Below are 21,849 nucleotides of genomic sequence, written 5' to 3'. Positions count from 1 at the left end.
AAAAAGTGGCCTCCTGGAGTGGCTGGTGATATTCTGTATCTTGATCTGGGTGACAGTTGCACAGGTGTCTACAGATTTTAACATTTATAGTGCCGTACCTTTGAGAGTTGTCTGTTCATTTTATTTACATTATATGTCAATGTTTAAAAGGTTGTCTACACACGCCCTCTCCAGTTCTTCACCTCTCACTCTCTTTTCTACCCACTATAGTTGAGCTTGTCCCTCTCTCCATAAAAATGTCCTTGTTGGGGTCCTCAGAGACCTGCAAACTGCAGTTTATTCTCTATTCTCACCTCCTTGGCAGCATTTGATGCTTGCTCCCCTTGGCTCCTAAGTGCCCACACTCTCTCAGCTTCCTCCCACTTCTCTGGCTGCTCCTGCTCAGTTCCTTTGCTGGTTCTGCTTCACCGTTCCTACCTCCACCCAGTGGAGTGTTCCAGGGCTCAGTCCTGACTGCTGCCATCCTCTGTCCACCTTCAACCTCACATACGGGCACATGGCCTTAAACACCATCCACTCAGATTGGTTCAAGATGGCGGAGTTGAAGGACATGTGCTCACTCCCTCTTGCGAGAGCACCAGAATCACAATTAGCTGCTGAACAATCATCGACAGGAAGACACTGGAACTCACCAAAAAAGATACCCCACATCCAAAGACAAAGGAGAAGCCACAGTGAGATGGTACGAGGGGCACAATCACAATAAAATCAAATCCCATAACTGCGGGGTGGGTGACTCACAAATGGGAGAACACTTATACCACAGGAGTCCACCCACTGGAGTGAAGGTTCTGAGCCCCACGTCTGGCTTCCCGACCTGGGGGTCTGGCAACAGGAGGAGGAATTCCTAGAGAATCAGACTTTGAAGGCTAGAGGGATTTGATTGCAGGACTTTGGCAGGACTGGGGGAAACAGAGACTCCACTCTTGGAGGGCACACACAAAGTAGTGTGCGCATTGGGACCCAGGGGAAGGAGCAGTGAGCCCATAGGAGACTGAACCAGACCTACCTGCTAGTGTTGGAGGGTCTCCTGCAGAGGCAGGGGGTGGCTGTGGCTCACCATGGGGACAAGGACACTGACAGAAGAAGTTCTGGGAAGTACTCCTTGGTATAAGCCCTCCCAGAGCCCGACATTAGCCCCACCAAAGAGCCACGTAGGCTCCAGTGCTGGTTCACCTCAGGCCAAACAACCAACAGGGAGGGAACCCAGCCCCACCCATCATCAGACAAGCAGATTAAACTTTTACTGAGCTCTGCTCAGCAGAGCAACACCCAGCTCTACCCACCACCAGTCCCTCCCATCAAGAAGCTTGCACAAGCCTCTTAGATAGCCTCATCCACCAGAGGGCAGAGAGCAGAAGCAAGAAGAACTACAATTCTGCAGCCTGTGGAAGGAAAACCACATTCACAGAAAGATAGACAAAATGAAAAGGCTATGTCCCAGATGAAGGAACAAGATAAAACCCCAGAAAAACAGCTAAATGAAGTGGAGATAGGGAACCTTCCAGAAAAAGAATTCAGAATAATGATAGTGAAGATGATCCAGGAACTCGGAAAAAGAATGGAGGCAAAGATCGAGAAGATGTGAGAAATGTTTAACAAAGACCTAGAAGAATTAAAGAACAAACACCTAGAAGAATTAAAGAACAAAAACAAACAGAGATGAACAATATAATAACTGAAATGAAAAATACACTAAAAGGAATCAATAGCAGAATAACTGAGGCAGAAGAATGGATAAGTGACCTGGAAGACAGAATGGTGGGATTCACTGTCGCAGAACAGAATAAAGAAAAAAGAATTAGAAGAAATGAAGACAGCCTAAGAGACCTCTGCGACAACATTAAATGCAACAACATTTGCATTATAGGGGTCCCAGAAGGAGAAGAGAGATAGAAAGGACCCGAGAAAATATTTGAAGAGATTACAGTCGAAAAATTCCCTAACATGGGAAAGGAAATAGCAACCCACATCCAGGAAGCTCAGAGAGTCCCAGGCAGGATAAACCCAAGGAGAAACACGCCAAGACACATAGTAATCAAATTGACAAAAATTAAAGACAAAGAAAAATTACTGAAAGCAGCAAGGGAAAAACGACAATAACATACAAGGGAACTCCCATAAGGTTAACAACTGATTTCTCATCAGAAACTCTACAAGCCAGAAGGGAGCGACATGATATACTTAAAGTGATGAAAGGGAAGAACCTACAACTAAGATCACTCTGCCCGGCAAGGATCTCATTCAGATTTGATGGAGAAATCAAAAGCTTTACAGACAAGGAAAAACTAAGAGAATTCAGCACCACCAAACCAGCTCTACAACAAATGCTAAAGAAAGTTCTCTAAGTGGGAAACACAAGAGAAGAAAAGGACCTACAAAAACAAACCCAAAACAACTAAGAAAATGGTAATAGGAACATACATATCGATAATTACCCTAAACGTGAATGGATTAAATGCTCCAACCAAAAGACACAGGCTTCCTGAATGGAAACAAAAACAAGACCCATATATATGCTGTCTGCAAGAGACCCACTTCAGACCTAGGGACACATACAGACTGAAAGCGAGGGGATGGAAAAAGATATTCCATGCAAATGGAAATCAAAAGAGAGCTAGAGTAGGAATACTCATATCAGATAAAATAGACTTTAAAATAAAGAACGTTTCGGGCTTCCCTGGTGGCGCAGTGGTTGAGAGTCCGCCTGCCGATGCAGGGGACACGGGTTCGTGCCCCGGTCCGGGAAGATCCCACATGCCGTGGAGCAGCTGGGCCCATGAGCCATGGCCGCTGAGCATGCATGTCCGGAGCCTGTGCTCCACAACAGGAGAGGTCACAACAGTGAGAGGCCCATGAACCACACACACACAAAAAAAACAAGTTTCAAGAGACAAGGAAGGACACTACATAATGATCAAGGGATCAATCCAAGAAGAAGATATAACAATTATAAATATATATGCACCCAACATAGGAGCACTTCAATACATAAGGCAACTGCTAACAGCTATGAAAGATGAAATCAACAGTAACACAATAATAGTGGGGGACTTTAACACCTCACTTACACGAATGGACAGATCATCCAGATAGAAAATTAATAAGGAAACACAAGCTTTAAATGACACAATAGACCAGATAGATTTAATTGATATTTATAGGACATTCCATCCAAAAACAGCAGATTACACTTTCTTCTCAAGTGCACATGAAACATTCTCCAGGACAGATCACATCTTGGGTCACAAGTCAAGCCTTGGTAAATTTAAGAAAATTGAAATCATATCAAGCATCTTTTCTGACCACAACACTACGAGATTAGAAATCAGTTACAGGGGAAAAAACATAAAAAACACAAACACATGGAGGCTAAACAATACATTACTAAATAACCAAGAGATCACTGAAGAAATCAAAGAGGAAATCAAAAAATACCTAGAGACAAATGACAATGAAAATACGATGATCCAAAACCTATGGGATGCAGAAAAAGCAGTTCTAAGGGGAAGTTTATAGCAATACAAGCCTACCTCAAGAAACAAGAAAAATCTCAAATAAACAATCTAACCTTAAACCTAAAGGAACTACAGAAAGAAGAACAAACAAAGCCCAAAGTTAGTAGAAGGAAAGAAATTATAAAGATCAGAGCAGAAATAAATGAAATAGGAACAAAGAAAACAATAGCAAAGATCAATAAAACTAAAAGCTGGTTGTTTGAGAAGATAAACAAAATTGATAAACCTTTAGCCAGACTCATCAAGAAAAAGAGGGAGAGGACTCAAATCAATAAAATTAAAAATGAAAAAGAAGTTACAACGGACACTGCAGAAATACAAAGCATCCTAACAGACTACTACAAGCAACTCTATGCCAATAAAATGGACAACCTGGAAAAAATGGAAAAATTCTTAGAAAGGTATAACCTTCCAAGACTGAACCAGGAAGAAATAGAAAATATGAACAGACCAATCACAAGTAATGAAATTGAAACTGTGATTAAAAATCTTCCAACAAACAAAAGTCCAGGACCAGATGGCTTCACAGGTGAATTCTATCAAACATTTAGAGAAGAGCTAACACCCATCCTTCTCAAACTCTTCCAAAAAATTGCAGAGGAAGGAAAACTCCCAAACTCATTCTACAAGGCCACCATCACCCTGATACCAAAACCAGACAAAGATACTACAAAAAAAGAAAATTATATACCCATATCACTGATGAATATAGATGCAAAAATCCTCAACAAAATACTAGCAAACAGAATCCAACAACCCATTAAAAGGATCATACACCATGATCAACTGGGATTTATCCCAGGGATGCAAGCGTTCTTCAATATATGCAAATCAATCAATGTGATACACCATATTAACAAATTGAAGAAGAAAAACCATATGGTCATCTCAGTAGATGCAGAAAAGGCTTTTGACAAAATTCAACACCCATTTATGATAAAAACTCTCCAGAAAGTGGGCATAGAGGGAACCTACCTCAACATAATAAAGGCCATATACGACAGACCCACAGCAAACATCATTCTCCATGGTGAAAAACTGAAAGCATTTCCTCTAAGATCAGGAACAAGACAAGGATGTCCACTCTCGCCACTATTATTCAACATAGTTTTGGAAGTCCTAGCCATGGCAATCAGAGAAGCAAAAGAAATAAAAGGAATACAAATTGGAAAAGAAGGAGTAAAACTGTCACTGTTTGCAGATGACATGATACTATACATAGAGAATCCTAAAGATGCCACCAGAAAACTACTAGAGCTGATCAATTAATTTGGTAAAGTTGCAAGATACAAAATTAATGCACAGAAATCTCTTGCATTCCTATACACTAACAACGAAAGATCAGAAAGAGAAATTAAGGAAACAATCCCATTCACCATTGCAACAAAAAGAATAAAATACCTAGGAATAAACCTACCTAAGGAGGTAAAAACCTGTACTCAGAAAACTATTAGACACTGATGAAAGAAATCAAAGATGACACAAACAGATGGGGAGATATACCATGTTCTTGGATTGGAAGAATCAATATTGTGAAAATGACTATACTGCTCAAAGCATTCTACAGATTCAATGCAATCCCTATCAAATTATCAGTGGCATTCTTTACAGAACTAGAACAAAAAAATCTTAATATTTGTATGAGACACAAAAGACCCCGAATAGCCAAAGCAGTCTTGAGGGAAAAAAACGGAGCTGGAGGATTCAGACTCCCTGACTTCAGACTATATTACAAAGCTACAGTAATCAAGACAATATGGTACTGGCACAAAAACAGAAGTATAGATCAATGGAACAGGATAGAAAGCCCAGACATAAACCGATGCACCTATGGTCAACTAATCTATGACAGAGGAGGCAAGGATATACAATGGAGAAAAGAGTCTCTTTAATAAGTGGTGCTGGGAAAACTGGACAGCTACATGTAAAAGAATGAAATTAGAACACTCCCTAACACCATACACAAAAATAAACTCAAAATGGATTAGAGACCTAAATGTAAGACCGGACACTATAAAACTCTTAGAGGAAAACATAGGAAAAACACTCTCTGACATAATTCACAGCAAGATCTTTTTTCATCCACCTCCTAGAGTAATGAAAATACAAACAAAAATAAACAAATGGGACCTAAGGAAACTTAAAAGCTTTTGCAAAGCAAAGGAAACTACAAACAAGACGAAAAGACAACCCTCAGAATGGGAGAAAATACTTGCAAATGAATCAATGGACAAAGGATTAATCTCCAAAATATATAAACAGTTCATGCAGCTCAATAATAATAAAAAAAAACCAATCCAAAAATGGGCAGAAGACCTAAATAGACATTTCTCCAAAGAAGACATACAGATGGCCAAGAAGCACATGAAAAGCTGCTCAACATCACTAATTATTAGAGAAATGCAAATCAAAACTACAATGAGGTATCACCTCACACCAGTTAGAATGGGCATCATCAGAAGATCTACAAACAACAAATGCTGGAGAGGGTGTGGAGAAAAGGGAACCCTCTTGCACTGTTGGTGGGAGTGTAAATTGATTCAGCCACTATGAAGAACAGTATGGAGGTTCCTTAAAAAACTAAAAATAGAATTACCATATGACCCAGCAATCCCACTACTGAGCATATACCCAGAGAAAACCATAATTCAAAAAGACAGATGCACCCCAATGTTCATTGCAGCACTATTTACAATAGCCAGGTCATGGAATCAACCTAAATGCCCATCGACAGATGAATGGATAAAGATGATGTGGTACATATATACAATGGAATACTACTCAGCCATAAAAAGGAATGAAATTGGGTCATTTGTAGAGACATGGATGGATCTAGAGACTCATACGGTGTGAAGTAAGTCAGAAAGAGAAAAACAAATACCATATATTAACGCATATATGGGGAACCTAGAAAAATGGTACAGATGAACCAGTTTGCAGGGCAGAAATAGAGACACAGATGTAGAGAACAAACATATGGACACCAAGGGGGGAAAGTGGTGGGGTGGGGTGGGGGGACTGGATGAATTGGGAGATTGGGATTGACATATATACACTTATATGTATAAAATAGATAACAAATAAGAACCCGCTGTATAAAAAAATAAATAAAATTCAAAAAATATATAAGTGAAAATAAAAATAAAAGCATTGCTTGCTTGATGACTTCTTTTTTGGAAAAAAACAAAACAAAACATCCCCTCGCTTTGCCTCCCAGATCCAAAGCTTCAGTCCTGGTCTCTCTCCCAGGCAGCAGAGTCACACACCCAGGGGCTGACCCCGCATCTCCTCTTGGATGCCTAACAGGCATCTTAAGGGTCACATGTCCACAAATGATCATTTGATTTTCATCTCCAAGTCCACTGTTCTCCAGTCTTGCTTGGATTGATTCATGGCCATTCCATCCAATCAGTTGTTCAGGCCAGAAATCTAGGAGTCATGCTTCATGCTTCTCTTTCTCTTCCCATACTCATGCATCAGCAAGGCTTGATTTTTAACTCCAAAACATTCCCCCAAGGGACCCCCTTCTTTGCAGCCCAGGTGATGCTCAAAAGCCTCCATTGCTCCCCATCACACCAAGAACAAAACCCCTTATTCCTTTCTAAGACTGCTAGGAGCCTGGTTTTGCTGACCTCTTCACTCCCCCAACTACCACCATCAGAGATATCTAGGTCTTCTTTACGTTATGTCCTGTCTAGTTCCTGTCCTCTCAGGGCCTTTAACTGGCTGATCCCACCACCTAGAATGCCCCTCTTCTTGATCTCCCCTTGATGGCTCATCCAGATCCCATACAGAATGCCACCTCCTCTGAGAGTCCCCTCTCCCAAGCTGGCCCGTCGCCCTCATTCCCTGGTATTTTTCTGTCTACTGACTCGTCTAGTTTGTCTCCAGTTAGTCTGTGTCCTTGAACCTAGCCTCCGACTATGGAGCGGCCTCAGGGAAGGCTCTGACCATTTGGGTCAGAGAGCCCCGCTGTAACCCCCTGTACTCAGCCCGCATGTGGTCTGGGGCAGAGGGGATGCGGGTGTCGCCGCGGGAATCGCAGCTAACCAGGCGCTGCCCACTAGAGGGCAGCCCTGCTTAGCTAGGCCGAGACAAGGGCAGATAGGGCGGGGTCTGGGCCTTGGCCGAGGCTCCTCCCCGGTGCTGCAAAGAGGTTCGGCGCTCCCGGAGTCCTCTGAGGGGCCGGACCCCTCCCATGACTTCCAGGGACTGTCAAGGCCGGCTCCAGGAGCGGATTCAGTGGGTCGAACCGCGAGTGGGCCACATCAGTACCAAATCCGACGATTGGGGGCGCTCTGCCCGCTCAAGGGCGCAGCCGGGGAACCCGCGCGGGAGGGACCACAACTCTATCCTGGGAAAAATGGGGAAGCTGAGGCTACCGCAGGGCAGCGACTTGTCCTGGGTCATGCAGCGAACCCGGAGGCAGCTCAACGGCCCGGGACTTTGGGTAGTAAGGGGCCGGACGCGGCCCAGCTTCCAGCTATAGTCCTGCCCCCTCCCCCCAGAGCTGCTGTGGAGTGGGTAGTGGGCGTCCAGCTCACCCACCCGGCAGAGTCAGGGGGAGGGGCCACATCAGCCCCGCCCCAGCCCCATTGGCTGCGGCGCTAGGGGCGGGGCGGGGCTGCCAGATGTTGGGGCGGCAGCGACGGCGGGAGCTAGGGAGAGGGAGAGGGAGGAGCCGCGGAGCCAGGCGGAGGGTAAGGGCGCCGCTGGCCGGCCCGCGGGGCCCTCTCCGCACCCCTCTCGCTGAAGTTCGAAGAGGAACTGGCAGGCCTGGCGGGGGCTCCGGAACGGGCATGCACAGTGCTCGGCTTGACAGTTTCCTGGGCCAGCTCCGCTGGGAACTGGTGAGGCTTGGGAGCGGGTGTGGCTTGTAAGGACGTGTGTGGGGTGCTCGGCTGCCTTCCTGCCCGAACGGCACTCGGGTGGGGGGCTCTCCCGAGTGCCCATCCAAGACAGGATGGGGGCGGGGCGACGCAGATGGCCCAGATGGCCCGCGTCGGGTTTCGGACGGTTGGAAGCTGTGCTGGGCATCAAGTAACAGCCGCCCAGCTGGCCGTGCTGCCGGCGCAGCGGAGGAAGTTGGTGGGAGAAACTTCTTGTGGGGCGGAGCAGGGGGCTGCGAGGGACTAAAGAGGTGTGGCGCTGCTATGGATGCCCCCTATTCCAGGCTGGCCTGTACCTCTGTCCTCTATACCCCACCTGGCAGGTGCTCTATTCTTCTCTGAAAGACGCTACGGGCTGTGGGGAGCTGAATCCCTCAAGAGTCACAGGATGCCCCCCCAGCCCTGAGCAGGACTTACTTCCCAATGCAGGCCCGCAACCTTGCCTCCCGCCCTGGTGGCGGGTACCGACTTGCCCGGCGCTGCGTGCTGCAGCCTGCTGGACTGCCACCAGGTCGGTCGATGGGAGCCACACGAGCTTCGTGTGCCAGCGCCCCATGCCGGCCCTGTGCCCACTAGAGGCTTTGCTGCCTAGGCCTGCAGGCCAATCCAGCCCTCCTGGGCCTTCTGTTTGGGAACTGGCCTGACCAGGCAGACAGGGGTGACAAGCACTGCTCCTTCGACTTCTGCCCTCTCTTCTTCCACAGCTGTGTGGCCGGGACACAGACTCACCCCCAATGCCTGGCCCTCTTCCGCAACCCCCCAAACCTGGCCCAGGCATGCGGCTCAAGCACCGGCTCAGGGCCTCAGATGCCTTGGAAGAGGACTCAGCCTGTGGTGTGGAGGAAGAGGAGGAAGAAGCTGTGGTGACAGGAGACAGGGGTGCAGCCTTGGGGGGCCCCAGGGAGCATGCCCTGGACTGGGACTCTGGCTTCTCAGAGGTGTCAGGCAGCACATGGAGAGAGGAAGAGCTGCCTGTACTCCAGCATCCAGCACCCTCAGCATGGCCCCCCCGTAGACAGCGCCTCTCGGCCAGTGGCATCCCCCTGCCTGGCAGAGCTCCTGCGGCCAGTGTACCACCTGCCCACCGACCACGGCCCAAGTCCACCCCAGACGCCTGCCTGGAGCACTGGCAGGGGCTGGAAGCTGAGGACTGGACAGCAGCCCTACTTAGCAGAGGTCGTAGTCGCCAGCCCCTGGTGCTGGGGGACAACTGTTTTGCTGACTTGGTGCACAACTGGATGGAGCTTCCCGAGGCAGCAGGTGAGGGGGACAGTGGGGGTGGGCCCCGTGCCCGTGCTCGGCCCCCCCAGTTCCTGCTTGGCCTCTCTGAGCAGCTGCGGCGCCAGCTGGCCAGGGCACGCCGGGCAGCAGTGGCAGGAAAGCGACTGTCATGCCCACCTCGCCCGGAACCCGAACTGCCTGCAGATGTCTCACGCTTTGCAGCCCTCATGAGTTGCCGCAGTCGCCAGCCCATCATCTGCAATGATGTTGTCAGCTACCTCTGACCCTGCCCTCCAGTCTGGGACAATAAAGGCCTTTCTCTGCACTGTCCTGGTTCCATACCCCTGAGGCTCCAGGAGGCAGCCTCAGTCCTGCAAGGCACAACTCAGGCAGGCGAATCTAAAGAGCCTTTTCCTTCCCTGCAGGGGTCCCTGTCATGTCCATGTCACACCCCATGTGTCTGCCCCGTGTTCCATCATCCATCCTGTCCACTTACACCTTACTTCAACAAGCATTTATTAAGCGCCTACCGTGGGCTTGGGATGCATGGCTCAACAGAGCTGGGTGGTGGGGCTGCTGCCTTGTCACAGCTTGTAGTGCAAGGGTGGGAAGGTAATGTCCTCCTTCTCACCTTCATAGCTGAGCTCCAATACCAACACCCGCTGCCCAGGCTCAGGCACCTGGCGTGTCACCTCCAGCACCAGATCCGTCACCCTGGTAGCATGGGGGGGAGAGGGGTGGGGAGATTGGGTAGGTGAGCAGTGGCAGGCAGAGAGTGTCCTGGCATGGACTATAGGGTGTTGGCGGGCCATAAGGAGCCCAAGCCAGGAGCAGGAGCAGCCCAAGACAGGAAACATCTGAAACTATTTTAGGAGCGGCTGGCGGGGTGGGCAGGAGGCAGGAAGCTGTGAGTCCTCTGGGAGTGGGCCGTGAAAGGGGAGCTGAGCAGGGCGTGAGCTGGTGGGGCTGGCCAAGCAGGCAGCTCCTAGAGGCCCCTCCTCAGGCTCTTGGCCCTCACCCCACCCCCAGCCCATTTGCTGGCTCCATTTGGCAAAAGAAAATTTCAGGAAGGTGTGAGGGGCCCAAATGGGATTGGGAAGAGGAAATGCTGCTTGTCCCCACCTCCAACCTCCAGGGACAGAATGAGGTTAAAGCCAGGTGTGGGCTCACCTGCGGGACAGGTGCTGGTCCTGCTTTTCAGGAGACCATCCTGCAGAGTAGAGCAGGGCCTTCCCGTGCAGCAGCATCCTCACCCTCAGCCCATTTAGTTTCTAGAGAGAGACAGGTTAGGTGCCAGCTGGGCCAGCCTGGGCCAGGCCTGGGGGAAGGGCAGGAATGGGGCACACCTGGACATGGGCCAGCAGTGACTCCAGGGTCCTCTCGGGCTGCCCAGCAGGCACTTCCAGGCGGTCCCAACAGGTCCACTTCAAGTGATGGAACTGGGGGGCGGTAGTGGGGAGGAGTGAGAAGCTTCTTACACACATACCCTCCCCCTACCCCAGTTACCAATAGCTTATGGCCCCTTTCCTAGGGGAGGAGCTGGACTAGAGGCAGGAAGCAGAAGCCAGGGGGTGGGGGTGGAAGGTGGGATCTGGGCCCAGAATCTCAACACCCTCCCCGCCCATGCTGGGGCCAGCACAGGAAATGGGGCTACAGGGCCCCCACACAGGGAAACAGGCTATCCATCACAGGGGCTGGTTGTGTGTGTGTGTGTGTGTGTGTGTGTGTGTGTGTGTGTGTGTGTGTGTGTGTGTGTGTGTGTGTGTGTGTGTGTGTGTGTGTGTGTGTGTGTGTGTGTGTGTGTGTGTGTGTGTGTGTGTGTGTGTGTGTGTGTGTGTGTGTGTGTGTGTGTGTGTGTGTGTGTGTGTGTGTGTGTGTGTGTGTGTGTGTGTGTGTGTGTGTGTTGGGGGGGCAATGCTTCCTGAGGAAGTGGGAGCAGGGCCGCTGCAGTCTCTGATAAAGCTGCTTGTTCCTCAAATGCAAGGCTGGATGCTGGGGGTGGGGTAAATCCTGTCCCCTAATCCTTTACCACCAGGGCCTTGGACTACTCATGGGCACATGGCAAGGGGCACAGTGACTCTAGCAGGAACACAGTCCACAGAGGACTCCTCTTCCCGTCCCTTTGTTCCTTCCTTATTTCTGGAGTCTTGGGGTTCTGGTACCCAGAGCTGAGGGCATAAGGGTGGCAGGCAGCCAGGGACCAAGACAGGAGGAGTTCTGCCAGCTCCCCAGAAAACACAGTGGGGTCAAGCTGAGACGAGGCCAGAGGTGAGATGGGGGACCCTTCCCCTCCCCCTCCTCCACAGACAAAGGCAGCTTGTGTTCTAGCTAGAGGAGGGGCCCCTCACAAAGGGGCTCTGTGTGCTGTGCCCTGAGGGACCCCAGGGCTGCTCAGCAAAAGCCCAGTGCTGGCCCATGACCTCTCCCCTCTCCCCTGATGAGGGAATTCTCTCTGTACCCTCTCCTCTGCCCTAAGGAAATGCCAACTATTGCAGAGCCTGGGCACACAGCCAGGGGCATTCACAGCCCTACACTTGAAGGAACACACATGTACACAAGCCCACGTGTGTACTCACATGCACACACATGCAAGCCCACATTGTGAAAGAGCCCTGCAGTCCCATCTGGCACACAGATGTGCAAGTGTGCTCCCTCCACGCCCATACACCACAGGGCCAGGGATGCCCAGACCTGTGTGCACTCACACCTGTGACATGAATGCACACATCCCCACAGGGCTGCACACCCCACACCCGTGGTGGTGAGCTCAGTGCCCTTTAACTCAGGTCGAGGGGGCGGGCCAGGATGCCCATGCTTTGCAGGCCGATATTAAGCTCTGTTTGGGGCTAGGGCCCTAGTCCCCCCTCCCCCTCAGGGGCACTCCTGGGAAGGAGGGAACTGCGGGGGATGTCTGGCTCCACTAATGAGTTAAAGCTGCAGCTCCCCCAGACCCTGACTCATGGGGGGTGGAGGTGGCTGATGGCTGCTTCCTGTGTCTGACAGGTCCCAGCCTGGCTTTGCAGCAGGGAGGCAACTGGAGGGAGTCTTGATGACTCCCCCAGAGTCTGGGTCCTGATGAGATCCTGAAGCTAAAGTAGGGCCTGTTTGGGTAGGTGCAGGGAAAACTCAGGTCTGGTATGGGTGGAGCGTCAAGGGCTCACCTTCTGGATGGCTGGGGCGTGAGGTACCCAGCGGCTAAAGTAGTTTTCAGCCAGGTTCAGGTAGCTGTGGCGAAAGGCACTGCGGGGCCGTGGGCTGCTCACCACCTTATACAGCTCCAGGCCCACCAGGCCAGCCACAGCTGCCGTAGTAGTGGCAATGGCTGGGGTAATCCGGCCCACTATTCGCTTGGTCTGCCAAGGACAGGAGATTTGGTCTGGGCCCAAGGCATAAGGCTAGGGTTTGACCCCCACCTCCAGGCCTGAGCCCCAAGGGGCAGGGTACCTTGGTGCGGTCAGCTGGTGGGATGCCATAGTTCTGAGCTCGCAGGCTCGCCGCTGCCGCCACAAAATCCACATGGAAATCATCGTCCTGTGAGGCCCAAGGCACAGTAGTATTAGCATTGTCCCAGTGCCCCTCACCTCGGCCGACCCTGTGCCACTGCACAGCTCTTCACACAATTCGGTGGGGTGGATGCTCACATCTCCCCACTTAACAGATAAGGAGGCTGAGGCTCGGGGAAGGTGAGCTGCTTCTGGGGTCCTTCTGGGAGGAAAACTGAGGCCAAGGGGCTTCAAATCTACTTTCTTAGCTCTTGACCTTCCCCAACAACCTCTCTAGCCCAGCCCTTCACCCCCACTTGGGCTCCCACCTTCTCAAATGTCAAGGGTTCCAGGGGAGGGCCCACAGTCCAGATTTCCAGGGCTTCATGCAGTTTCTTCGACTGCTCAGGGCCTGTCAGGGGAAGGGGGTGTTGGGGCAGTCCTTAGCCCCCATGTCCTGCACTCTTCTGGAGTCTGCTGCCTATCCTTGGTCCCTGCCAAGCCTATCACTTACCACTTTCAGGGAGACCCCTTGATGGATGGTGCAATCTCCTGTCCAGCAGCCCCAGCCCTCACTTGTGTGTGTGTGTGTGTGTGTGTGCCCATGCACACCTATGTGACTCTGTTCTCATCTGGGGGCCACAGCTAGCTGCTCCCTAGGGTCCAGTGGTTTGTGTTTTTTTTGTTTGTTTTTGGTTTTTGTTTTTTTTGGCTGAGAGTCTGCCAAAGAAATGGGGGTGGGGGAGTGGGGTGGGGGTGGGTAGGCAGCAGGGAGAGGACCTACTGAGCGGCCAGAGGATGAACCCAAGGCTACAGAGAAGCAAGGTCAGAGGGCCTGAGAGGTATTGAGTTGGCTTCAGGGCCCCCAGACCCCATCTTCTTTCTGCAGCACAGGCTGAGGAGGGTCAGGCCTTTGGGTGGTAGCACGGGGGGCCAGGGACCTCACCAAACTCAGCATAAGCCGAAGCCAGCTCCAGGTCGCTAGCAAAAATGGGGGCTAAGTCCTGGGGGTCAGGAAATGGCAGCAACTTCAGCAGTCGCCTGAGCGCAGTCTGGTCCTGTGAGCCAGGCAGCCCATGCATCTTGGCATACAGGTTGGCAGCCGCCAGCACGTAGAGGAGATGCGTGTCCTGCAGTGAGACCAAGAGCAGGGGTGGCTGCATGGGCTTGAGCAAGCTTGTGTGGGTGCATGGGGTGGGGGTCACTGCCCATTTGTGGATCTGTTTGAGTGCCTGCCTCTGCATCCCGTTTGGACACCCACATGTGCACAAACATGGCTCTCTCCCTCTCAGCATCTGTGCATCTCTACAAAATATAGGGGTGCCCACCTCCACTCTGAGGGGCCATATTCCCATCTCAGGGCTGCACTCACTTGGCTGGTGTCAAACTCCAAGGGCCGGGGACACTGTTTGGGACCCGACCAGAAAAGAGTTCCATTCTCTAGCACCTAGGGAAATGGAGGCTGCTGGGCTCAGTCGGGTCACCCTGAGCCCTCAGCCTCCTGAGGAGGCCCTCAGCCTCCTGACCCCTAGCCACCCACTTTGTCGGGTGGGAAGCGGCTCAGCAGCTGTGTGATGCCATAATGGAAGCAGAGTTGCCACTGGCCAAGGGCCCAAAGCACGCAGTCTCGCCAGGTCTGTGGACGCTCTCTCAGGACACCCAGCACCACCTGCTGTAGGGTCAGCACCTGTGACTCATCCAAGTGTGCCAGAGACGTGAGTGCCCTGCGGACAGAGGAGAAAGTCTGAGGCTAAGCCCTAAGCCTCTTGGTGTTAGGGAGCCTGGACTCCCATTCACCCTTGTTGGTGGTCTTACTGTTGGTGACAGTTGATGGTCTCGGCAGACAGACGGAAAAGTCCTTCAAACTCATCCCGGGCCCACTGTGAGGGGAGGGAGGAACCATGAGGTGCCGGTTGGCAAAGAGGTCTGCAGCTGAGGACTGAGCCAGGTGGGTAGGAGTCTCTGGGGTTCTTCTCACCTGCAAGGTGTGCTCAGTTGTGCTGGGGAAGTGCCGCATGGTGCAGACAGGGTAGGAGGCATCCTCAGAAGCTGCAGCGGAGGCGGGGGCTCTGTAGTCCTCAGTCACGTGTGGTATGAACACACAAGCACTGCCCAAGGTGCCCTTTGTGCCCGCCTCCAGTAGTGGCTTCAGATAGTGGGTGCAGCGAGCAGCCACATAGCGCCCTGGCGAAGGGGGCAGAGGGTCAGAAGTGGGGCTGGCACAGCCTCGGACAAGGGGTGAGTTCTAGGCTTGAGCACTCACGGGCCTGGAAACTGTCCAGGGCAGCAGCCACGCCATCCACACTGGAGAAGAAGTTGTCCCCATAGATGTGCTCTGTAGTAAGATCCAGCTGGTAGGTGAGCGGGGTCACCTGCAAGTCTGGGTTCAGGCGGTGAGCAGCCTCTGCAGCCACCTCCGCCTTTGGCCTCTGAGAAGAAAGCAGGAAGACATTGGGTGGGGGAAGGGGAGCATTGTGGGAGGACAGTCCAGGACACGGGTGTGGGGACGGGTCGGCACTCACACCAAAGTCCTGGGGCCTGAAGAGAAACTGCCGGCTGAGGTTGGAGCGCTCCACATGGTCCATGTCAGCAACAGTCACGCCCCCACTGCCGCCAGCACCCAGGCCCACTAGGGCAAAGCCTTTGAGCAGCTCGCAGCCGATAGCACCAGCACCCACCTGCCAGCAGGAGAAACCTTAGCCAGAGGGCCAGGACTTACCCTTCCACGTACTCCCAACCTCACCACATAGCTCACCAGGAGGTAGTGCTGGTGGCTCAGCTTCTCCTGAAAACCGGCCCCTAACACTGCAATTTGCCCGTCATAGCGGCAGTCTCTCTAGGGGACACAGACAGGGGTCAGTGATGGCCAATGGCCTGTGCTGCATCTCCCTCCTGCACCCCGTTTTCCAGGTCAGGATCTTGGGACCATTCTTCCTCTTTTCCCCCAGTCCTGAGTTTGGATAAGGCTTGCACCCCTACCCTAGGTTCTCACCGGTGCATAGTCCTCAGGATTGGGAAAGGGCCCCTCATCTTCTGGAAGGCAATCAAGGGCATCAAAGTACAGCCACTGGTCCAGGGGCATAAACTTCTTGGAGACTGCCTAGAAGTCAGCACTTCAGTCTGGGGACTCTTCCCACCTCCTAATCCCCTCAGATCCTGGCTGAGGGCTGCACCCAGGTTGGTGAAGCCCCCAGGGACGCTATCTGGTGTTGGGCACCCTGTGGCACCCACACCGACCTCTGCACCCTTCCCAGCCCCGCCCTGCCTCTGCCTGTGCCCACCTTCAGCACTTCCTGAGCAGCCACTGCACCCAGCACGGCTGCCATGGGGCTCAAGGCACCAGCACTGCTCAGGGCAACTGTCCGCACCAGAGCCTTATCCAGCTGCTCTTCCAAAGGCTCTCCTTCTGTCCCCTTCAGTGATTCCAGGGCCTGGGCTAGGTCCACCACCATCTCTGCATCAACCTATCGGGTAGAACTCCGTGGGTAAAGCAGCCCCAGCTTGAGCTCCACTCCCCATTTGAATCCTTCAGGCAGCCATCCACCCTGTTCCACAGAAGAGGAAGCAGAAGCCTGAGTGGGAGGGCCCCACTAGCGGATGCCCGGTGCCAGACAATGGCCCTGGAGGCTTCCCCAACCTGGGGGCACCTTCCAGGCCAGACCTTAGGGGTTAGGAGTAGCATGGGTCCCCAGGCTTTGTGCTTGGCCCTTTCATGGACCCAGCCTCTGGTCTATAGATAGTGTTTATCATCTCCTTTATATGAGTTGGAAACTGCTTCTGGATTCAGTCTTGGATCTGTAAGACAGTCATTGTTGCCTCCTGGTAGGTGAGGCCCCGTTAAGACAGAGGCTGGAGGGTGGGGCATCGGGGCCACTCACAGGATCCCAGGGCTTAGGAGGGCGGCCATGGAGCTCCTGAAACTTGTGCAGTGCATGGAAGGCCTGATGCAGGCAGTGGGCACGGTGAACTTCCTGAGGACTCTGGGCCACAACACGGGGCTGAAGCAGGGCTGTGTCCAGGGGCTCCTGCAGGGGGCACTCGGTTCACGTTCATGTCCAGAACACTGCAGGTCCCTCAAGGCGCCCAAGCTCCCCAACCTCAGATGCACTTGAACTCACGTGGCTCACAGTCTTGGGTCTCTTGACCTCAGTGACAGCCCCACCACGCAAGTAATGAGAGAAAGTTGTTGTGTCCCCAATCTCCAAGGTCCCATCCCCTGGGGGAGATTGAGCCTGGTCAGTATGCCCTCTGAACCTGAGTAGCTCCCCACACCCCATCCTGTCTTGCATCTACATTCTTGATATTGCTCCACCCTGAGAAGGGGGAGGGAGAACTTATCTCCAAGGACCAGGTTGTGTCCACCCCCAGTGGGGACCTGGGCACTGAGCCTGGAGTTGGAGTGGGGTTGACTTAACTCTGCACGTGGAGAGGCCGAGGAGCACAGCTGTTGAGCTCCACCATGCCCTCAATGCCTGAGAAAGTCACCAAATCCCCATTGTTGAAGCGGTGGGCATCAGCCTCTTCTCTCAGAGTGAGAATGCCAGGGGAGCCCTGGATAAGAGGTGGCTTGCTCAGGGCTGCCTGTCCCTGCTTTCCACAGGCTCTGGCAGCCCCTCCTTAGTAGGTGAGCACCCCCCACATTAGCACCCACCTGGGAGATGTGCTGGATGGCAGCCATCAGGGGTTCTGCCTCTGTAGGGTCCTGCACAGTGAAGTCCTCACCAAAGTCACAGAACAACTGCCTGTGGTGGGGTGGGAGGGGTCACTGAGATGGCTCAGTGGTTAACTGCCACAGTTGTGGTGAAGGGTGACGTACACTAGGGCAAGACCAGAGGAATCAGGAAAAGAATGCTGGGAGAGGCTTGAAGGATTTACTGGATCAAGTCTGGAGGCTGGGGTAGAGGAAGCAGACAAATGGGACTGGGGACTGTATAATCAAGAGGGGATGCTGGGACAGGCCTGAGGTTGGGTGGAGGGGCTCTGGAGCAAGCCTGGAGCTGGGGACAGCACTGGGACCAGTTGCTGCCTGTGATGTGGCAGGCTAGGTAAGCCATCTCACCCCACGAGGCCTCGGGTGTCAGCCACCAGAAAGCAGACTCCGTGTTTATGGCAGATGGTGCCCACCTTCAGCTGCTCCTGTAGGTCCGAGGCAGTCAGCACCACCACCTGGGTGGACCTCATGATCAGTAGGGCCAGAAGCACTTCAAGCCCACCCTGCTGCTAAAGCCTGGGGGGGGACACTGGGCTGGCCTGGAGAGTAGGGATGGGAGGGCACCTGGAAGTCCAGCAGCAGGTCCTCGGTGATGTCACCTGTGTGGATGCACACCTGAACAGCTCCATTGAGCTTAGCCAGAAGTTCTTGAGATGCCTCAGCCCTGCTCCTTCCCAAGTCCTGCTCTGAGAGGAAAAACTAAAGAGAGACCCAGTCTGGCTTTAGCAAGGAGTTTTCTTGGGCCCTATCCCCAAGGGCTATGGTCTGGAAACCCCTAGCCCCCCAGGACCCTCACCTGGGCAGACAGGTCAGACCAGCAGGTAGGGTGGGGATCATGAAGAGTGAGGCTGCCCACGCCCATCAGGACCAGGTTTTTGGCCACCTCAGCCCCCACGCCCTGCAGCCCTGACAGTAGCACCTTGGCTCCCTGAATCCTCTGCATGGCTGGCAAGCCCAGCACATACCTGTGGGTGGGAAGTAAGAGGGCAGGCGATTGGAGATCAGAAGTCAGAAGGCCACCCCGCTCTCCTCCCCACCTCGGGCCTCACAGCTGCCGCGAGTACAGCTCTTCATCCAGCGACTTGGAGGTCTCCAAGACATCCATCCTGAGGCCTGGGGCCGGAAAACAGGCTGCAGCGCTTACAGATAGGGTCTCTGTGTGGCAGGCAGTGCCAGCAGGAGCCAGTGCAAACAGGCACTAAGGCTAAGGAGTGAAGCACACTGCTGGTCACAGCTTTCTTCCGGGCTCCTCCGTCATTTCGTGGGAAAGCAAAAGTGAAAGTGAAACTAGACTGAGCAGGCTCCTGGTCCTGCCTCCAGCCTGTTCAGCACAGCCTAGCCTGGCAAAGAAGAGTTCTGGCAGCCCTAGGGCACTGGCAAGGTAGGACAGAATTCCTGGATCTGTTCCCCCTCTGGGAGAGCAGGTATTTCTCTTGAGGAAGGGGGCAGGGCCAGAGGAGGGATCCAGGCGGTCTCCTGTAGCTCCCTAGATGTCCTGAACCTCAGGCCCCTATCCCCCTCAGGGCCCTCTGCCTGGATGGGCTTCCTGCCCACAGAGTACTGGTGGGAACTCCCTTGTCCTGAGGACTCGCCTGCTCTCCTAACCACACACAGACTTAGAGACCCTAGAGGGCAGAGCCAGTCCCATCCCAGAGGCTGTGAGAGCTTATGGATTATGTTGTCCCACATCCAGGGCTTAAACTACAGACTTGGGGTGGAGCCTAGCATCTTTGAGAGTACCTGCGTGCCCCTGAGCCATCTCCTCAGGGATCAGGGATTCCCCTCTGCCCACAGCTGCCTGGTCAGGACAGCCCTGAGAGTGGGAGGCATGGGGCAGCCATGATCACGTGTCCTTATTTGTCATTTAAACTTTTATTTTGAAATATTTATAGACTCAGAGGAAGCTGCAAAAATAGAAAAGAGAGGTCCTGTGTACCCTTCACCCACAGATATCCCCTTCTGCCTTCTTAGGAACTTGGGGCCAGTTCTTTAGAGGATGGACCACAGCTCCCCACAAAACTCCACAATAGCTAAACCAGGTGCTATCATAAATTCTTTTCTTTAAATTGAGGTAAAATCCATACAACATTAAAATAACCATTTTAAAGTATACAGTGTAGTGGCATTTAGTGTACTGACAATGTTGTGCAACCACAATCTCTCTCTAGTTTCAAGACTTCATCACCCACTGAAAAACACCACAACCATGTTAAATAATTGCTACCCATCCCACATCCCACATCTCACGCCCTGGCAAACACTTATATGCTTTCTGTTGCTAGGCATTTGCCCATTCTGGATATTTTATATAAAAGGAATCATACAAAATGTGACCTTTGGTATCTGTTTTCCTTCACTTAACATAATCTTTTTGAGGTTAATCCAAATTGTAGCATGTATCAGTACATCATTCCTTTTTATGGATGAATAATATTCCATCAGAGGCATATATCACAATTTGTTACCCAGTCACCTGTTGACATTTGAGTTGTTTATACCTTTTGGATATTATGAATACTGCTACTACGATTGTTCTTGAACAAGTATTTGAGTACTTGTTTTCAATTCTTTCGGGTATATGTCTAGGAGTAGAATTGCTGGGTCACATGGTAATTCTGTGTTTAATTTTTTGACAGACCAACAAGCTATTTTCCACAAGCGATATACAGAAGTGATCTCCACATCATGGCCAAACTGGTTTTCCTTTTTTTTTTTTTCAAATTATATCCATCCTAGAGGGTGTAAAGTAGTAGGTAATTGTGTTTTGTTTTGTTTTTCATTCAGTGAACATTTATTGGCTGTGTTATACATACTAGGTACAGAAACCAGGGCCAGATTCTGAAGTGGTATCTTCAAATAGATACCAAAAGGCATTTGATGAAATTCAACATCCATTCCTGATTTTAACTCTTATTGAAATAGAAGTAGATAGATTTTTTAAAATTGTGGTTTTAACCATTTTTAAATGTACAATTCGGTGGTATTAAGTACATTCACAATATTGTGTAAACATCACCACTATTCCCAGAACTTTTTCTTTATCCCAAAGAGAAATACTGTATCCATTGAACAGTAACTCTTCAACAATCTTAGATCCCCTGTTTCCCTGGGGCTTCTATTCTATTTTATCTCTATGACTTTGCCTATTGTAGGTACCTAATGTAGGTGGAATCATAAAGTATTTTCCCTTTTGTGTCTCATTTATTTCACTTAGCATACCTTTTCAACATTCATCTAGGTTGTAGCATGTATCAGAATTTCGGTCCTTTTTTTTATTGTGATAAAATATGCATAAAATGAAATTTACCATTTTACCGTCTTTAAATGTACGGTTCAGTAGCATTAAAGACATTCACATTGTTGTGCCACCATCACCACCATTCATCTCCAGAACTTCATCCTCCTAAACTGAAACTCTCAACCCATTAAACAATAACTTCCCATTCCCTCCTTCCCCACCCGTGGCAACAACCATTCTACTTTCTGTCTCTATGAATTTGACTACTCTAGGTATCTCATATAAATGGAATTATACAGTATTTGTCCTCTGTGCCTGGATTATTTCACTTAGCTTAATGTCTTCAAGGTTCATCTATGTTATAGCATGTTTCAGAATTTTTTAAAAGGCTGAGTAATATTCCATTGTATGTATAGACCCAGAGTTTTGTAGTTTTCCCTCACAGAGATCTTGTACATATTTTGTTAGATTTATACCTAAATATTTTTCTTTTTTCTTCTTCTTTTTTGGTGCTGAAGTAAATGGTATTGGGTTTTTAATTTTAATTGTTGGGACTTCCCTGGTGGTCCAGTGGCTAAGACTCCATGTTCCCAATGCAGGGGGGCCAGGTTCCATCCCTGGTCAGGGAACTACATCCCACGTGCCGCAACTAAGAGTTCGCATGCCACAACGAAGATCCCATGTGCTGCAACTAAGACCTGATGCAGCCAAATAAATATTTAAAATAAATAAATAAATAAAAATAATTTGAATTGTTCATTACTGATCTATAAGAAAGCTATTAGCCAGC

At 51.1% G+C, this 21,849-nt stretch overlaps 2 protein-coding genes and 1 long non-coding RNA gene across 6 annotated transcripts; 2 read left to right on the top strand and 1 right to left on the bottom strand.

The window, feature by feature from the left end:
- The first annotated feature begins 8,156 nt into the window (after window positions 1-8,156).
- Window positions 8,157-9,953, top strand: INKA1 (inka box actin regulator 1). Its single transcript, XM_081247484.1, has 2 exons — window positions 8,157-8,368; window positions 9,112-9,953. Exons 1-2 carry the CDS (start codon window positions 8,318-8,320, stop codon window positions 9,910-9,912), a joined length of 852 nt encoding a protein of 283 aa, XP_081103610.1. The 5' UTR covers window positions 8,157-8,317; the 3' UTR covers window positions 9,913-9,953.
- A 74-nt stretch (window positions 9,954-10,027) lies between these two features.
- UBA7 (ubiquitin like modifier activating enzyme 7) lies at window positions 10,028-19,065 on the bottom strand. Of its 4 annotated transcripts, XM_081247472.1 has the most exons (24): window positions 18,871-19,065; window positions 18,618-18,786; window positions 18,386-18,520; window positions 18,170-18,276; window positions 17,762-17,852; window positions 17,526-17,661; window positions 17,229-17,326; window positions 16,989-17,135; window positions 16,392-16,574; window positions 16,103-16,210; window positions 15,866-15,946; window positions 15,633-15,788; window positions 15,374-15,539; window positions 15,089-15,294; window positions 14,926-14,990; window positions 14,651-14,834; window positions 14,483-14,557; window positions 14,057-14,240; window positions 13,440-13,522; window positions 13,073-13,159; window positions 12,790-12,981; window positions 10,975-11,067; window positions 10,799-10,899; window positions 10,028-10,342 (listed from the first exon to the last, which is right to left on the bottom strand). In XM_081247472.1, exons 1-24 carry the CDS (start codon window positions 18,924-18,926, stop codon window positions 10,213-10,215), a joined length of 3,033 nt encoding a protein of 1,010 aa, XP_081103598.1. In that variant the 5' UTR covers window positions 18,927-19,065; the 3' UTR covers window positions 10,028-10,212. The 4 variants fall into 4 exon arrangements, with proteins under 4 accessions (XP_081103598.1, XP_081103599.1, XP_081103600.1 ...); XM_081247473.1 differs by lacking the exon at window positions 14,483-14,557; XM_081247474.1 differs by lacking the exon at window positions 18,618-18,786 and having other exon boundaries at window positions 18,170-18,520; window positions 18,787-19,065.
- Window positions 19,066-19,090: 25 nt separating this feature from the next.
- LOC308624359 lies at window positions 19,091-21,753 on the top strand. Its single transcript, XR_014016960.1, has 4 exons — window positions 19,091-19,202; window positions 19,714-19,860; window positions 20,458-20,574; window positions 21,659-21,753. It is a non-coding gene; the product is annotated as an uncharacterized lncRNA (long non-coding RNA).
- The last annotated feature ends 96 nt before the right edge of the window (window positions 21,754-21,849 follow it).

The sequence above is a fragment of the Mesoplodon bidens genome (assembly GCF_964165515.1).
Source record: "Mesoplodon bidens genome assembly, chromosome: 10".
NCBI lineage: Eukaryota > Metazoa > Chordata > Mammalia > Artiodactyla > Ziphiidae > Mesoplodon > Mesoplodon bidens.
The sequence above is the reverse complement of the archived record's forward strand: the minus strand, read 5'-3'. Positions and strand labels throughout refer to the sequence as shown.